The sequence below is a fragment of the Panthera pardus genome, unplaced genomic scaffold (genome assembly GCF_024362965.1).
Source record: "Panthera pardus isolate Hobbes unplaced genomic scaffold, ASM2436296v1 HiC_scaffold_6, whole genome shotgun sequence".
NCBI classification, from domain to species: Eukaryota; Metazoa; Chordata; class Mammalia; order Carnivora; family Felidae; genus Panthera; species Panthera pardus.
The window spans coordinates 95,683,137-95,699,514 of record NW_026526991.1 but is presented as its reverse complement, the minus strand read 5'-3'; the positions used below and the strand labels follow the sequence as shown (position 1 = coordinate 95,699,514).

The 16,378-nt window shown below is 45.7% G+C and overlaps 1 protein-coding gene across 4 annotated transcripts in view; it reads left to right on the top strand.

Moving 5' to 3' along the window:
• The window catches only part of ETV6 (ETS variant transcription factor 6), a 248,801-nt gene that overhangs the window by 211,352 nt on the left and 21,071 nt on the right, over window positions 1–16,378 (top strand). For 3 of the 4 annotated variants that reach the window (XM_019451980.2, XM_053894835.1, XM_053894834.1), the window contains one exon: window positions 1,535–1,669. The exons of the other annotated variant lie outside the window; for it this stretch is intronic. In XM_019451980.2, coding sequence (XP_019307525.1) covers window positions 1,535–1,669 — 135 coding nt within the window. The remainder of the gene's footprint in view (window positions 1–1,534; window positions 1,670–16,378) is intronic. 4 annotated transcript variants of the gene reach the window in all.

The window sequence follows — 16,378 nt, the reverse complement described above, 5'->3', positions numbered from 1 at the left end:
CACAGTCGTGTGCACCACGGTTCTACCTGACACGGAACATTTGTAAAAGTCTGGCTCACGACACCTCTGCATCTTCTCACCCGTGTCATCAAAAGGAAATTCCCAAGTGACATGCTTGTCTTCAGCTCTTTAAAGGCTTGTGCTTTATTTCATCATAATAGTAAATAGTGTCACTAAGTAATAATGTTAATGACAACCAACACTCAAAGGTAGAGGAAGGAACAGAATCAAAGCAAAGACACAAAGGCACCTCAGGAGTCCCTTAGAACACAGCGATCTTGAACTTTATTTGGTACAAAGGGTTTGCAGAAAGAAAGAAACTAATATGGAGCGTTTCTCGGATTCAGACAGAGTTTAAAAGAAAAAAATAATTCAGCAATAGCCCAAAATATGCAGTTAAATCAAGTGGTTCATTAAAGTATCTGTTAAAAATGGCTAAAATTAGAGACAAAAGCCCATTGTCTGGTGCAATTGTTGACTGCCTGCATATCTGTATTTGGAAGGGCGTAGGGGGACAGTCAGAAGCCTGTGGTATTTTAAAGATTCATCACCCACCCCTAAGGGGTTTTGAGCACCCACCTGCATTTTTGAACTTGAATCTAAGCCAAAGAGGTGGGACAAGACCATGACAGGTTTTTGGGGGGGTTGGGGAGGTTTTGTTTTGCTAATTAACTACTCAGTGGACATTTTAAATACCAAATATATCAGAACAGAGGCACCTAGTTCAGACCAGCCCCCACCATCCTCTGCGAGGGGCTGACATCTAGAGATGATCTTCTAGAGGCCTGTAGAACCTTGGAGCGATGCCTGTGTGTATTTTTAAAGGAGGGGAGCATCCCAGAATGTGCCGGTTCTTTATAGGGTATCTTTAATAGTTAGCCCCTCTGACTGGGGTTGTGCGTTTTTCATACTCATTCTCTTCCTGCCTGGGGTTGGGATGGGTTTGAAAGGTTTTTGTTTTGTTTTTTTCCTGTCGGAAGCTCTCTATGAATTGCCAGTGGAGCATCAAAAATTTTCATACTTAATGACTTCATCGTTCTTCTTTGGTTAATCAGAAATGCAAGCAAAGATTGATAGGAAAATATTTTTCGCAAGAATGATAGCAACAAATTGCAATCGTGGAAATGTCCAACAAAGTCCGGTACCTTCCTGCGATGGGCTGTCATTTTGCAGCTAGTGGAGCCGTTCAATAATGTGGAGAGAAAAAGAGACATACAAAACTCTAGCACAAGCCTGATTCTCACTATAAAACCATAGATAGTGGTAACAGGATTTCTTTCTCTGCGCGATGGGATTATAGGTGCTTCCCGTTCTCTCGTTTTCAGCATTTTTTAAGCATTTTTTGTATATTCCTTTCATAATTTAAAAAGTCCAATTAAAAAAACGAGCCCATGGCTCCAACCTTAGGAGTTTCCCCTGTGTGCTCCATGCACATCTGGCCGACCATTACATCATTGCCACCCATAGAGTCGAAGCCCAGTGTGTTAACTAAAATACTCCCTTTGCTCTAGTTCTCTTTCCGTTTTCTTCCCAGGTGATGTGCTCTATGAACTCCTTCAGCATATTCTGAAGCAGAGGAAACCTCGGATTCTTTTTTCACCCTTCTTCCACCCCGGAAACTCTATACACACACAGCCAGAAGTCCTACTGCATCAGAACCATGAAGAAGGTACCAGAGGAACCTTTTCTTTCCTTTCATCAGGGTTAGACAATCCAAAAGGTTTCATCGTTTATTGGATGCGTTGTTCCTATTCATGTGATTGGTTCGTCATTGAACAAACATGTATTGATGCCAAGGTGAATAGGACGGAATCTTGGTTCTCCACAATTCATAAAGAAATGAGATGCATAGATCCATGTATATCAAAGCACAGCTGTAATAGTAGGCACCATGAAGAGAGACTGGGAGGGGAAATTACATCCAGGCGCAAGCATCAGGGGCAGCCTCATAAAGCAGGTGCTTCTGGAGGCTTCCTTGATGGTGCAGCAGAATTCTGATAAGCAAGGATAAAGTGGGGAACCCTCTAGGCAGAAGAGGTAGGGTGGAGTGAGCCCCTGGAACAAAGAGCCGTCAGATGACTTGGGTTATAGAGCTTATCTTCCCCCCGCCCACACACCAGCCTTTTGTTCTAGAAAATATCAGACAGTAGAGATTTCTCCCAAATAGAGAAAATAAAGTAAATAAACCCCTGTGAGCCATCACCCGGTTTCAACAATAATCAACACTTTCCTTTGGCAGAGTTAGTCCAAGGAGGTTATATCGGACCTGAGTGTAAAGGACTTTAGTGAAGGAGCATAAGGGGGTCTTTGAAAATTTGTGAGTAGAGGGTACTAAGAGTTGGGGGACTCCAACCCTGTGAACTCTGATGGACCAGGGGTTCCACCTTCGTGCACCAAAGGTGGTTCCTTGCGGTGTGCTCAGCCTAAGTGCCTACTTCAGATGTGCCCAGTGCTCCACTTCTCCAGTAAGCCCCAGTGGTCATAAAATCGTCAGTAGAAAACAGAAAAAAAGGCCAGAATTGACCTGGGGCCCCGGACCTTGTTCTAAAGCAGGTGTTTGGGTGCAGAAACCCGTTATTAAAATCTTACTTTGTGCCCTATTCTGTTGAACGGCGATGCCTCGTGCCTCTGAGGAACGTTATGTCCATGTTCTTCCCTCCACGGATCAGTTAGACAACAGACGTGGGGACCCAAAGTAACACTTTTAAACTTGTGCTTTCTCTTAGGACCTGATTTACTAGGGGCCTGAATCCCTGGTGCCTCGGGGGTATTTCCTTAAATCGAGTGGGCATCTTCAAGGGCAGGGCTAATAGTTTTGTTTTGTTGTTGGCAAACCAAAAAATGAGAAGTTATTTGTTTTCTTAATTAACACTTCACAAAAGACAGCCTGACTCCGGGTGACCGCCATCGCTTCCTGGAGCCAAGCGCTTCACAGCAGGGCCCCTTGCTTTCCTGATGGAGAGTAAATGAGCGTTGCTTGCCTGCTCCTTGCCTGTTTCTCTCCCGTCCTTTCTTCCTCCTGCTCTACTCTGGCTTCATTTAGCCGCCGCACTCCCCAACCCCCAACAATTCGGGTTCTCCGTCCTTTTGCGCTTCCTGCCTTGTACATTTCCGGCTTTCGTCATTGCCAGCAGCGATTCCAGAGGAGGAGGTGGGTTTACTGAAGCTTGACATTAAGGCAAGAACTGTATTACCTAGCTTGCCTCTTCAGATACAAAAGGTGAGGGATGGGCTTTTTTTTTTCCCTCCCCCCCCCCTTTAAAAAAAAAAAACCCATTTGGAATTCCTGTTCCTCTTTTTATTCCCAGATGTGATTGGAGGCTTAATGGTCTCTCCTTCCTCCCTTCTCCTTGGTCTGATTTGACTCAGAAGTTAGCGTGTCGCTGTTCTCATTTGCCGGGGCTGATCAATAGAGAAAGCTGGGCTCACTGCCTCTCACAGCTGCTGTCAGGCTAAGTAAATACAGATGCACCACTGCATACGCCGTAAGGAGCTGTGCTCTCAAGTGTTCGGATGGTGGTCGTGACCACTCAGTGGGTAAAAGAATGGAGTTAATGAGACCAAGGTCAAGGGCTTCATCACCCTGCAGACCAGTGATGAGCTCTGTCTCAGCTCTTAAAAAGTAGTGTGTTCTCAGAGACCATTCCTTAAAGCTCTCAGCCAGCAAACAACACCTGAGGGCGCAGGCCTGTTCAGACGCAGGGCGCGTTCTCTCAGGTGAACAGGTGGACACACGAGAAGGGCAGTTTAGGTCTTTGTCAGATGGTGTCAAATGAGAAGCGCTCTACAAGGCATGGAGGTGATGTGAAGAGGCTGCCTGTCCCCAGACTGCCACTGGTAACAAGGGGACCCTCTAGAGAAGGGAACGGACTGGTACAAGTTCCCTACCTCCGAACACCTCCCGCCTCTTTCCCTTTTCTCCACCAAAAAGAAGGACACATCCAGCTCAACATGAGTGATCTCTAGAATGAATACTGTTATGCTTGCTTGTGAATGGTAAAACACTAATACAGACATCTGTTAGCACACAGAAAGCTCTGGTCCTGAAAGAAGAGGCTCTAGAGTGAAATTATACATATCAAATACTCTAACCCCCAACGATCTGTTCCCCATAATTGGGGATACAGTCCTTTGGAAAAGTATGTTGCTGTTGACGTGACACAGAGATAATATGACAGAATGGAAGGACAACAGGGACATTGCGGAGGAGAACCGATCGGCCCCTCAATGGCCTGGCACAGGGAGGCGCAAAGACAGCGTTCCATTCACCCCGCGCGACTTCGCCTCATCCCTCCCACCGACTTTACCAACTCAGACATCCATCACTGCGCAATGGGAACTGATCTCGCCATACAGACAGATCTTGGTGAATCTCGCAACCGTTCCCCCGTAGATCCCCCATCTGAGTACGTGACATTGAAATCACACCGGGCAGCCATGTGGCGGTGCCAGAAGCTAGGAGGTTGGTGTTAGGGCTCAGAGGCTCCCCTCCAGGCCCTGAGGGGAGAGGTGGGCCATGATACTGCTTCCAGGTGGGCAGAGCAGACTCCTGATGTCCTCCTGGGTCTAGAGAGCCAGGATTGCCACTCTCTTCCCCTGCGTACTTACGAGAACGCAGCGTTATACATTAGAATTTCTCGCCCCTAGCGAGCCACTGTGACGGTGGAACAGGACTCCCAGCAAGTATGCTGGGCAATGGGCATGAGCCAGGACCACCCCAGACAAGCCAGCACGCGTGGTCAGCTTAGATGACATTTTTTAAAGGGCGGGGTTCTGGAGTCGGGAGAGCAGGCTCTAATCCTCTATTCTGCCAAAGCTTAAGGGCTGAGTTACTCTTCTCTGGCCCTCAGTTTCCCCAGCTATAGGACAGGGATTAGCACAAATGGTCTCCAATCTCCTGCACTCTCAACTCCTGCATTCCCTCCAAAGTCTGGGTCTCCCTGGGCGATAAGAAGATGGCCAAGACATGTGATCTACCTTCAGGGCCTTGAGTAACTAAAATCCAGAAAAACCTAAATGTGTCCTGCTTGATGTTGCTCAGAAACAGCTGAACATCACGTCTGTTCTCACTTGTGTCACCTAATCAAGAACTGCCGATGATATTACCCCTCTGAGTAGTCAAACCAAGAGTGGCACGGTTCCTTTATCGCGTGATGAAAGCCTCCATTCCAGCGGATCCCTTTTCTTTGATTGTTGTGACTCATTTTATCAGCATGCTATGAATGAGTTAGATGTGAGGTAGATCGTGACGTAGGAAGGAGACAAACCGAAAATCGATAGCGCTTCGTTCACCAAAACCAGGAGGTAAATGTCTTTAGAAATGTCAAGTCGGCAAATGATGATAAAATAAATGTATTTGGTCACACACAGTTATATCAACTTCTTTTGACACCGTACGTCCTGAAATCAGTTACTTTTAGCTTCCATGGAGTAATTACAAAGAAAGACTTTGTTCCAAAGTGTATATCCGATCGCCGATAGGCCTTTGGTGGTAAAACTGCTTGAATCGTGATTCCCTGAAAGCTCAGGGAGCAATATGAAATGTGCTTCTGGCTCTGCAGAGTCACCCCTGTAGGACTGGCTCTGCACAAGTCTGTAGGGACAAGGAACAAGATTTGTGTTTATCATGTGCTGTCGTCCAGTGACCCCTCTGGGCATCCTCTTACCCTTTCAGCTCTGTAGTCCCACCCTCTCCTCTGCCCACCCTCTCCTCTGCCCCATCTAAGGGAGTGGGAGGTGATTTTCAATCACTTTAATTTTAATTTTTTTAAGTCCTTATTCATTTTGGAGAGAGAGAGACACATAGAGGGTGAGTGGGGGAGGAGCAGAGAGAGAGGGAGACACAGAATCCCAAGCAGGCTCCAGGCCCTGAACTGATAGCACGGAGCCTGATGCGGGGCTCGAACTCACGGACCATGAGATCATGACCTGAGCTCAAGTCAGACGCTTAACCGACCGAGCTACACAGGTGCCCCTAATCACTTTAATTTGAAAATATTCACACACGCAGGGCTGTGATTGTTTCTGCAACAGTGGACACACTTTTAAAACACAAGTTTTGCTCTGGAGCAGCCCTTTGTCACCAGGTGGACACAGACATCGTTAAGTGGTGAGAACGTTCCCATGTCACAACAGTTGACCTCGATTCTCCGTACAACCAGCATACGGTGACAGCCCAGAGAACAGAGAGAAATCATTTATCCGTGGGGAGTGAGGGGGGTGGCATGCGTTCCGGGATAGCCCACAGATTTTCATTTATGTGATTGCTTTATGGCAAGAAATGTTTCGCTTCCACCCCACCCCCCCTCTCTACTACCAAATCCGAGTGCCCAAACACTGCTCTGGAGGAAGAAAATCTTACACAATTCTAATGAGATCATTAAAGAAGATGAGGTCTGTGAATCTGCTTCATAGTGACAAAATAACAGCTAACGTTTATCGGGTCTTTGCTGTGTGCCAGACCCTGTTCTAAGCTCTTAACGTGTCTAAACCATTTCCTCTTCGCAACTACCCTATAAGGAAGGTAATGTTATCCCCACCTGATGGATGAGGAAATAGAGGCCAAGAGCCCCCAGATTACACACTTACCGAGTGCCCTGGGTCTGCTTCGCTCTGATGCCTGTGTTCATTCCATTGCAGCATGAATGAGCTAACCAAATAACATTTTTGTTAATGTGTCTTGTGCACATTAATTCCTGGAAACAGGACCAAAGATGGGGCAATGAGAAGAACTGGGGAGACCAGGACCCCTGACTGGGGTACAGGATGGCAGGTGCCCGGCAAGCCTGCTCACAGTTTTTCTGCCTCACGGCACTTGAAAATCGAAACAAACAAACAAAACGGTCAGAGATAACTTTTGAGATACCGCTGTATGTCTGCAACTCATCATACTAAAAACTCACACTAATTCGGACTGCCTTAACCCACTAGAGATCGTTGACGGCCTCAGAACGAATGGACTTGGCATGAAGAAAATCCCCCAGCCTGGGAGAAGTGTGGGCTCGGAGTCAGACACTGGCTTCTGAGAGCAGAAGCGCTGGCTGTCACCCCCTTGGGAACCAGCCCTTTGGCTCCCTTGGAGCTGGCCCCTCAGGATAGCTGCTGAATAGGCACCCGGGTAGATAAAGTTTTTAGCTGATCCAGCCGTCCTCTTACTGGTTGCTGTAAAAACTTCCCTGATTCTCTAGTCTTACTGGAACCGTGATGATGAGATTAAGGTGTCAGGGAGGCCATTGGCTAGGGTTTGACATCTGTGTTAATCCTGTAATGCTTACCGGAGCCAGAGAGCACAATGGGGTTGGTGTGTGTGTGCACACGGGCTCTGGATCCCGACCATCTGGGTTCAGATCCCAGCTCCCCTGTTTACCGGCTGTGTGAGTTTAAGCAAGTTGCTTAACTTCCTTGTCTCTCCGTTTCCAGCTGTAAAAGAAGGATAATGGCAATACCCATTGAATATGGTTGATTTAAGAAAAGAATCAAGTTACTATGGCAAATGCCCTTAGAACAAGAGCTGTCACTCAGTAAATGTTACTCATTGCCATTATTGGATATTTCTTACCACTGTTTGGTTGGGGTTTTTTCTTCCACCTAAAAAACATTTCATTGTGATTAAATACGTATAACATCATCTTAGCCATTTTTAAAAAATTTTTTTGGCATTTACTCATTTTTGAAAGGCAGTGAGAGACAGCATCAATGGGGGAGGGGGAGAGAGAGAGTGAGACACGGAAACAGAAGCAGGCTCCGAGCTGTCAGCACGGAGCCCGACGCAGGGCTCGAACCCACGGGCCGCGAGATGATGATGACCTGAGCCGAAATGGGCCGCTTAACCGACTGATCCACCCAGGAGCCCCTCATCTTAGCCATTTTTAAGCCATTCTAAGCCATTTTGCATACAGTCGGGTAGCGTAAGCGTGTTCACATTGCTGTGCAATGGTCGGGGTTTTTGTTTCTCTTACCTCCAATCCCAGCTGTCCTAATCATTTCAGTGATTGTGACTAAACACACTGTGTGCGGACACCGGGTTTGTGCATCCCGGACACAGGGAGGGCCTTGCTGCCTCCCCGCGCCCTGATAACAGAATTCCTTCACAGGCACACCAGGCCCCCTGCGTTACATCCTATGGGAAAATACATTTCAAACACCAACCCCGGTTGCTCGCAGGGCACAGCCTGTTTTGAAAATGAGTGGTGCTCATATTTTGTTACCTCACCGTAGCAGGCACAGGGTCGGTCCTCCGTGACCCCGTTGGGACCCTTCCAGCTGTCTCCTCTCACATTTAAGCACTGCAAGGTTAACCTCTTGTGCCCCTTTCAATTCTGTGATTCTTGGGTCTGGCTGGAGACAATGAGGTTCCCCCAGAGGAAGACCAGCAAATCTTGACTTCCTGTTGTCCCCTCGGGACACCAGGGAACACCTTTTCCCCTTGGCCTCCTCATTCCCACTCTTCTCTTAACTCCTCCTCCCCCCTGTCTAGGGCCCCTTTGTCCTGCTTTGCTTCCTATGTTTCAGAGGCTGGGGCAGTGTGACCTTTTACCCTCTGACCCTTGTCCTCTGATGGAACATTTGATTGTGACGGGAGAGTGTGGAGCCCTGGCGTGGTGCACAGAGCCTCTTCATCTGTCTAGACCATCAGTCTCCTTCAGAGAGGGCCCGCTCACCTTCCCCACCTCCTCTGGCGTCCTCCAGTCATGTGGAGGCTGCCCGTAGCCAGGGGCTAGCTGGCTCTATTAAACCAGAAACTTCAGCGCAAGAGATCCGTAATATGCATGACTAACTCTCCCCAGGTACCTGGGAAGTTTTCAAGAAACTTCCTCTTAGCCCTGGGGAAGTGCTCTCTGAGCACTTTGAGATAAGGGGACTGGGGCGGTTGGGGTTCACCTCCAGAGCAGGAAGCCCTCTGTTATCTTGCTCTTTCCCCTCTCCAGCACTCTGACTTATCTCTGTGCCACCCTGACCCCCTCCCTATAAATGATTCACAGGGTTTACCCCCACATGTCTAATTGGCTCATTTGAAACCTGACCCCGCTGGTTTCTTCATTCACTTCTTTTGTGCGGCTTTACTGAGACTGAGGCTGGCAGACTGGCTCTCTGCCGTCTGTGCTGAGCCACTGGCAGAGGCTAGCCTGTTTGGAGGCTGTCCCGCCCACAGGAAATAAAGATGAAACCTCAGAGTCCTGCAATTCACCTGCCTTGAGTTTTCTGGGAGCTCACGTAGGACTCATTGTTTACGACCTCACGCATCTGCGCATCATACGCTCCAAACTTCTGGTTTTCTTCTCAGGCCCTTTAGTGACAGTTGCAACTTGCGAGGTGAATAGACTGAAATGGGCAGGTGGAAGTCAGTGGAATATCTTAGTGGGACCTCTTGGAAAAGGAAGGGGCAGGTGGTGGCGGCGGGGCAGGGGGCGATGTGTTAGTATGCTAGGTCCACCAAAACAAAGTACCACAAATTGGGTGGCTTAAACAACGGATTTATTGTCTCACAGTTCTGGAGGCTAGAAGTCCAAGATCAAGGTGAGGGCAGGATCGGTTCCTTCTGAGGGCTGGGAGGGAGAGGCTGTTCTGTGCCTCTCTCTTAGCTTCTGGTGGTCTGCTGGCCACCTTGGGTATTCCTTGACTGGTAGATCTCTGCCTTCAACATCACCTGGCATGCACCCTGTGCACATTGACTCATAATTCAGCACCCATAGCCTTTGCTTGTGTTTTTTTATGTGTCTCTTTTCTCCATTAGACTATTATATCCTTGAGAGCAAGGACCACTTTTCCTTACTCTTTCATCCAAGACTCTACTTGAAATACGGTTGGCATCACTGAAGGTTATGTGGTTCAACGCATAGTTTGTAATCACTGTGTGGCAAAACCGTCCCCCTCCGTTCATGTAATCTGTGCCTGTCTATGTGTCCAAATTCTCCTTTTCATAAGGGCACCAGTCATATTGTATTAGAGAACCCCCCATTCTAATATGACTTTATCTTAAGTGATGACATCTGCAACGACCCTATTTCTAAATAAGGTCACATTCTGAGGCAGTAGGGGTTGGGACTTCAATATATGAATTGAAGGGTATGGGAGAAGAGGCAGGCAGCACAGTTCAACCCATAGCAAGGGGTGACAGACCCTAAGCGTGTGTAGGAAATCTATTTTGAATTGCACCTGAAGACCAAGAGCATTTAATCTCTATAGCTCTTCGTATCATTTGTGGTTCCCACTAATCTTTTACAAAGTCATGCTGGGAAGTGGTTCCTTTCAGGAGAATGTGGAACACAGTGGACTGAGGCTGATTGAGTAAGTCACCTGCTGGGCCTGTTGATTTGCATCTCACTGACTAGTTTCTCTTATCGCTGCCCATGGCCTTGGGAAAGCATAGTGGTGGAAATGTCATCCTGGTGTGTGAGATACAAGCTCCAGCCTTTGCTCTACCCTGGAAATTTCCTACTTAAAGCCCATGACTTTTTTTTTTTTTTTTATGTTTATTCACTTTTTTGAGAGACAGAGTGTAAGCAGAGCAGGGGCAGAGAGAGAGGGAGACACAGAATCCGAAACAGGCTCCAGTCTCCGAGCTGTTAGCACAGAGCCCGACATGGGGCTCAAACTCATGAACCGTGAGATCGTGACCTGAGCCAAAGTCGGATGCTTAACCGACTGAGCCACCCAGGTGCCGCAAAGCCCATGACTTTTAACCAAAGGTGGTTTTTGTTGGTTTAAGTTTACTAGTTATTCATTATTTATAACATGATTAAATTGGGTCAAATTTTGATGAATTTTAAATGGACAAACTTTTCTAATGAGCACAAGGAAAGAAGACAAAAGAAATCAGACCTTTTTTGTGCTCGTCACATTTAAAGTCTTAATTTATTTGGGCTGTTTGGGATTATTTGTACCTAAAAGAGGTCTGCGAAGAGAAAGGTTTGGGATTAGAAAACACTTTCAACCAGGATGGGTTCCCTACCAGTCCTTGGTCGTCCCTGCCCCCTTCCCTCCATGCCCACACTGACTAATTATGTGTGGCTTTCTTGCGCATTTCCCTCCCGTATCAAGACCTTCAGACCGAGGGCAATGTGGATAATTTCCCAGCTCTCCAGCTGGGCAGTTCACCAAGAACAAACCCAGACATCAAGGCCAGACCAAAAAAAATCTTCTTGTTTTAGACAGAAGACTCCTACATCTGGGGGATTTAATGCACCCACTGTCCGCTCAGTGCATTTCCTGTGTCCGGAGCTTCTCTGCCTGCCGGCTCTGGTCTCAGAAGTTTCCATCCCCTGCTGCCAACTTGTAATAACAGGGGCAGCAGGCGGCAGGGTAGGAGCGTCATAGCCTACTCCATACGTGGGCGCATGCTTTGCAAACTGAAACAAAGCTTGGAAGGTCTTATTGCAGGACTTTCGGCCTTGACAGTGGTTGTGCCCAGACCACCAGGAGCCTGGAATTAAATACCCTTGGATCCAGTTCTCTACCATTAATGTTATCAACTTCATCAAGTACTTCCTCTTTGAGTGGTGTCTGCAGAGAAATAAATAAATCAAGCTCCTCCAAGTCCTGTTCCTGCCTGGACCCAGAGTCAAAAGTACAATCTGAGTTGGATTATCCAGAGCACTGTCTCCCTCCTTCATTGTTCCCAAAGATCTGGGCAGGAACGGAGAGTGAAATCTCTCCAGGACATTACATCAGTTCCTCTTTTACCCTTGGCATGAAAATTCTTCCTCTCATAGTCCACCCAGACTTCCTAAGGCTTGCCCCGAGCTCACACCCATACGCTGATCCTTGAAGCCCAAGACATCAAAGAAAGCCTGCAGGTGACCAGACTACTGGCCAACGCCTGTTTCTGTTTTGAAATTTGTAAGACAGGAAATGGACTCAGGAAATAGGATTTTTCAGTACACGGTCTTCATCATCCTTAGGTATTGTTAAACCTTAATAAGCTTTTAAGGAAAGGGAGAAAATGGCATTGAGAAGAAAATGCACGAAACTTCGAAATGCAACCGTTTTAAGTGGTTGCTTATCATGATCGTGTTCTGTGACAGAGAAGAGAGAAATTCATTTTTGTGGACAGCAGAGTTGAGATCCTTATTAGCTATGAAAGGAAAATCTGCCTCATCCCCAAAAGATGGCAGGTCATTTTATCACTCTAATAATCTCAGCCATTAAAATTAACTCCGTGGGGGGGGAGGGGGGGATGCGCCTGGGTGGCTCAGTCGGTTGAGCGTCGGACTTCGGCTCAGGTCATGATCTCGCCATTTGTGAGTTCGAGCCCCACATTGGGCTCTGTGCTGACAGCTCGGAGCCTGGAGCCTGCTTCGGATTCTGTCTCTCCTCCTCTCTCTGCCCCTCCCCTGGTCATGCTCTGTCTCTCTGTCTCTCAATAATAAATAAACGTTAAAAAAAAAAAAAATTTAACTCCGTGGGCCTAATCAGTTAAGTACCCTGTAAGCATGTATTTGCATTTGGGTTAAAGTGAAGAATTTAGTACTTGTTATCCCAACATGTATCCTTGCAAGCTTGACTAAGTACTTATAAAAACAAAAAACAGGGGCACCTGGGTGGCTTGGTCGGTTAAGCATCCGACTCTTGGTTTCAACTCAGGTCATGATCTCATGGTTTCATGAGTTCGGGCCCTGCATCAGGCTCTGCACTGCCAGAATCCCTTCTTGGGATTCTCTCTCCCTGTCTCTGTCCCTCTCCTACTTGTGCGGTCTCTGTCTCTCTCAAAATAAATAAATAAAACTTTAAAAAAAAAAACTTTTTATAGTGGAAAATATCAAACTTACACAAAATTAGAATTAGTTAATGAGCCACCGTGTACCCATCACAAGCTCCATTAATCAATTCATGACCAGTCTTGTTTCTTCTGTGCCCCACCTACTCTCTGCTTTCAAATTAATTTCATTTCAAATTAATTTAAAGCAAATTCTGGATATAATTTCATCTGTAAATATAGCAGTACAGGTCTGAAAAGATAAGGACCCTTTATGAAATCATAAACCCAAAACCATCACATCACCAGAAAACTAACAGTTCTTCAATATCATCAAATATCTTATTAATGTTCACATTTTTTCCAACTATGTCATAAATGTTTTTACCATTTCCTTGAATCAGAATCCAAGCAAGTGTCTATACATTGCAGATGGTTTATGTGTCTCTAAGTCTCTTTAAATCTTTAGGTCTCCATCCATATCTTTCTTGTGCACATACTTGAGCGCGCTCTCTCTCTCTCTCTCTCTCTCTCTCTCTCTCTCTTTGGGTGTTTAAAAGAAGTTATCCATAATTAGTATAACTTTCCCTGTGTACATAGTGTATCTTTTTCCCCGCTTCTGGTTGCTTTGGGGATTTTCTCTTTATCTTTGATTTTTAGCAGTTTGACTATGATATGCCTGGATGTAACTTTTGTATTTATCCTGCTTGGTATTTGCTGAGCATCTCGGTCTTCAAGTTTGCTCTTGTTGTTGCTACCAAATTTGGGAGCCAATTTGGTCATTATTCTTTTTCTTTTTTTTTCTTTTCTTTTTTTTTTTTTTTTCTTTTGGCTTCATTCTTTCTGTTCTCTCTTTGGATTCCAATTACATATCCATTAGACCATTTAACATTGTTCCACAGGTCACTGAGGATCCATTTGTTTATTTGGTTTTGTTTTTAACTTTTATTGATCTGTCTTGAAATTTATGAACCCTTCCTTCTGTTATCTCTAATCTGTTGTTAAGTCCATCCAGTCCAATCTTTCATATACTGTATTTTTCAGTACTCGGATCTTTTTTTTTTATAGTTTCCATTTCTCTTCTGAAATTCTCTATCTGTTATATCTCATTATGACCATCATTTCCTTCAAGTGCTTACCCTTAAATTTCTCAATATCCTTTAAGGTTCTTTTTTGCTAATACTAACATCTAGATTATCTCAGAGACTTTTTCTGTTGACTGCCTTTCCTGTTGATTATGGGTCACATTTTTCTGTTTTGTTTTGTTTTCACATATCCAGAACATCTTTATTGAATACTGGACAGTACATGTGATACATTGTAGAGACTCTAGATTATGTTACATTCCTCTGAAGAATGTTGATTTTTGTTCCAGCAGGTAAATGACTAGCCAGTCACTTTGAATTTGTGGAGACTTGGTCCTGCATTTTTTTGGGGCAGATCCATTTCAGTTTTGCCTTTAGCCCTCAAAAAAATCTCTTTGTTCTGGAGCATAGTCCTTACTCCTAAGGTGTGGCCTTTCTGGGCTAATAAACAGCCTGAGGTGTTTACAGAGCCTTTGTTGCTAGGACTCAAATTCTGAATTCTGTCTCCAATACAGGGGCCAGTAACTGACATTCCTGCTCTTATCTTTCAGCCGTACAGCTGTTGCTTTCCACTGAGCTCTTTAGAGCTCCCCCTGCACATGCGCTGTTCAGGAGCACATGTTAAGGATTTGAGGGAACTTTATGTGCCAATTTAGCGGCTGCTCCCCCTGAGGCTCTCTCCTTTATGGGTTTGCTTTCTCAATTTTTTGCCATTCAGGAAACTCCACACTCTGTTCCCTGACAGATTACACAACTTCCGGTTCATTTTCTACCGGCCCCCTGCTAACGTGAACTGGGGAGGACCCTCAGGGCTACGTAAATTTGGATCTCACCTGTGCAGTTCTCTTCCTTCCAGAGTGAAACCCCCTTCAGTGTTCTCCAGTACCTTCAAATAACTTTTATAAATGTTCCATCATTTCTATATGTAGGAACGTTAGTTGGGTACAAGCCACTCTGTCATCCGTCAGACTGGAATCGCCTTCTCCTTTATTACAGAAAGGTGCTGGCCTACCAAATACTTCGCCTGCCTTCGCATACCTAATCATAGAGCCTGAAGACCAGGCCTTAGGAGAATATTGACACACCCCTCATTCTGTTTTATAGCTGTGTAGTCCTCCATTGTTTACAGATAGAGTATAATTTATTAAGCCAGTCTCCTACTGATAGCTGTTCGAGCGAGTAAGCACTTTTAGATGCATGGCAGCAGGCTACGTGTTAGTTACGAAATAAACCCTTTGCCTGCAAGCAGGTGATCTGTCAGTGATCGTGAACAATATTTCTTTTGTTCACTGTCTCCTATAACAGATCTAGAGGCATCCCCATTTTTCTGTTAATCCTTTGTAACACTGGGACCACCAAGTTTTGGCCACCACCTTAGTCTCTGTCTACTAACCCTATCAGATCCCTAGATCCCCTTTATACGTTCTTCCTATAGATATTACCATAATGGACAAAGGAGACATCTTTGACTTAGAATCACGGGCAAATCTCTGACCACAGCAAGGACCTGAAAGCGTGTGCATCCTTTTGGTGCAACAGCTCTGGGAACAGAGGCGGCCAGAGAAACCTCACGAAGATGAGTTTGAGGCACTGTAGCAAGTTCCGTTTTTGTAGGCAGATTTTTGTTCCTTCCCTCCCCTAAGCAGGTGCTCCTAAAGCCACACATAGGCTGGTCCATCCCTCAACCCAGCCCACAGGACTACTTCTGTTGCTCAGCTATGTACTCTTCTGATGTTGTCCCTGCTCTCAAGTATCACCAGCTTGGAAGTTCAAGGGGGATGGGGTGGAGGCACTGTTGGGGTGCCCATCCCTCCTTTTCCTTCCTTACCTCTACCTGTCTATGAGCATTCATAGGGTCTGTGCACTCAGAAACAAAATGATCCTGGGGCGCCTGGGTGGCTCAGTCAGTTAAGCGTCCAACTTCGGCTCAGCGCATCTCACGGTTTGTCAGTTCGAGCCCCACATCTAGTTCTGTGCTGACAGCTTCGGATTCTGTGTCTCCCTCTCTCTCTGCCCCTCCACTGCTTGCACTCTGTGTCTCTCTCTTTCTCTCAAAAATAGATAATCATTAAAAATTAAAAAAAAAAGAAAGATCCCAAATCTTCTTTCAAGATTGTCATTCTGTAAATCAGACCCACTGTCCATGCTTAGAGCAGGTTTTGATACTTTTCCCCCTGGTTTCTGTATAGCAAAGTGGCAGGAATTATAATGGGTACCTGCCAGAGTATTTACCAGAGTCTGGGTCTAATTCCCTGTCTGTGTGTCTTTAAGTTGCTGAACCTCTGTATGCCTCCTTTTTATCACCTGTAAAATAGGAATAATGGTATTAGCATCTCCTACTTAGGAGTGTTATACATTTTAAACTGTATAACCCAGTACCAAGGATATAGTAACTGCTTTAGCAGTAGGATAATAGTGTCATTATCATTAACACCAACAACAATGCCCCGGAGGTAGAGAATACATACATTTAGTAATGAAAATGTAAGCCCGTGAAAGTATCTGGAAAGCAACCCTTAAGGAATCCAAAAGCCACATCCAAGAGTCAAGTAACAAAAAGCTAAAGAACACAAATTTGGCTTCCTTGTGTTTATAAGCT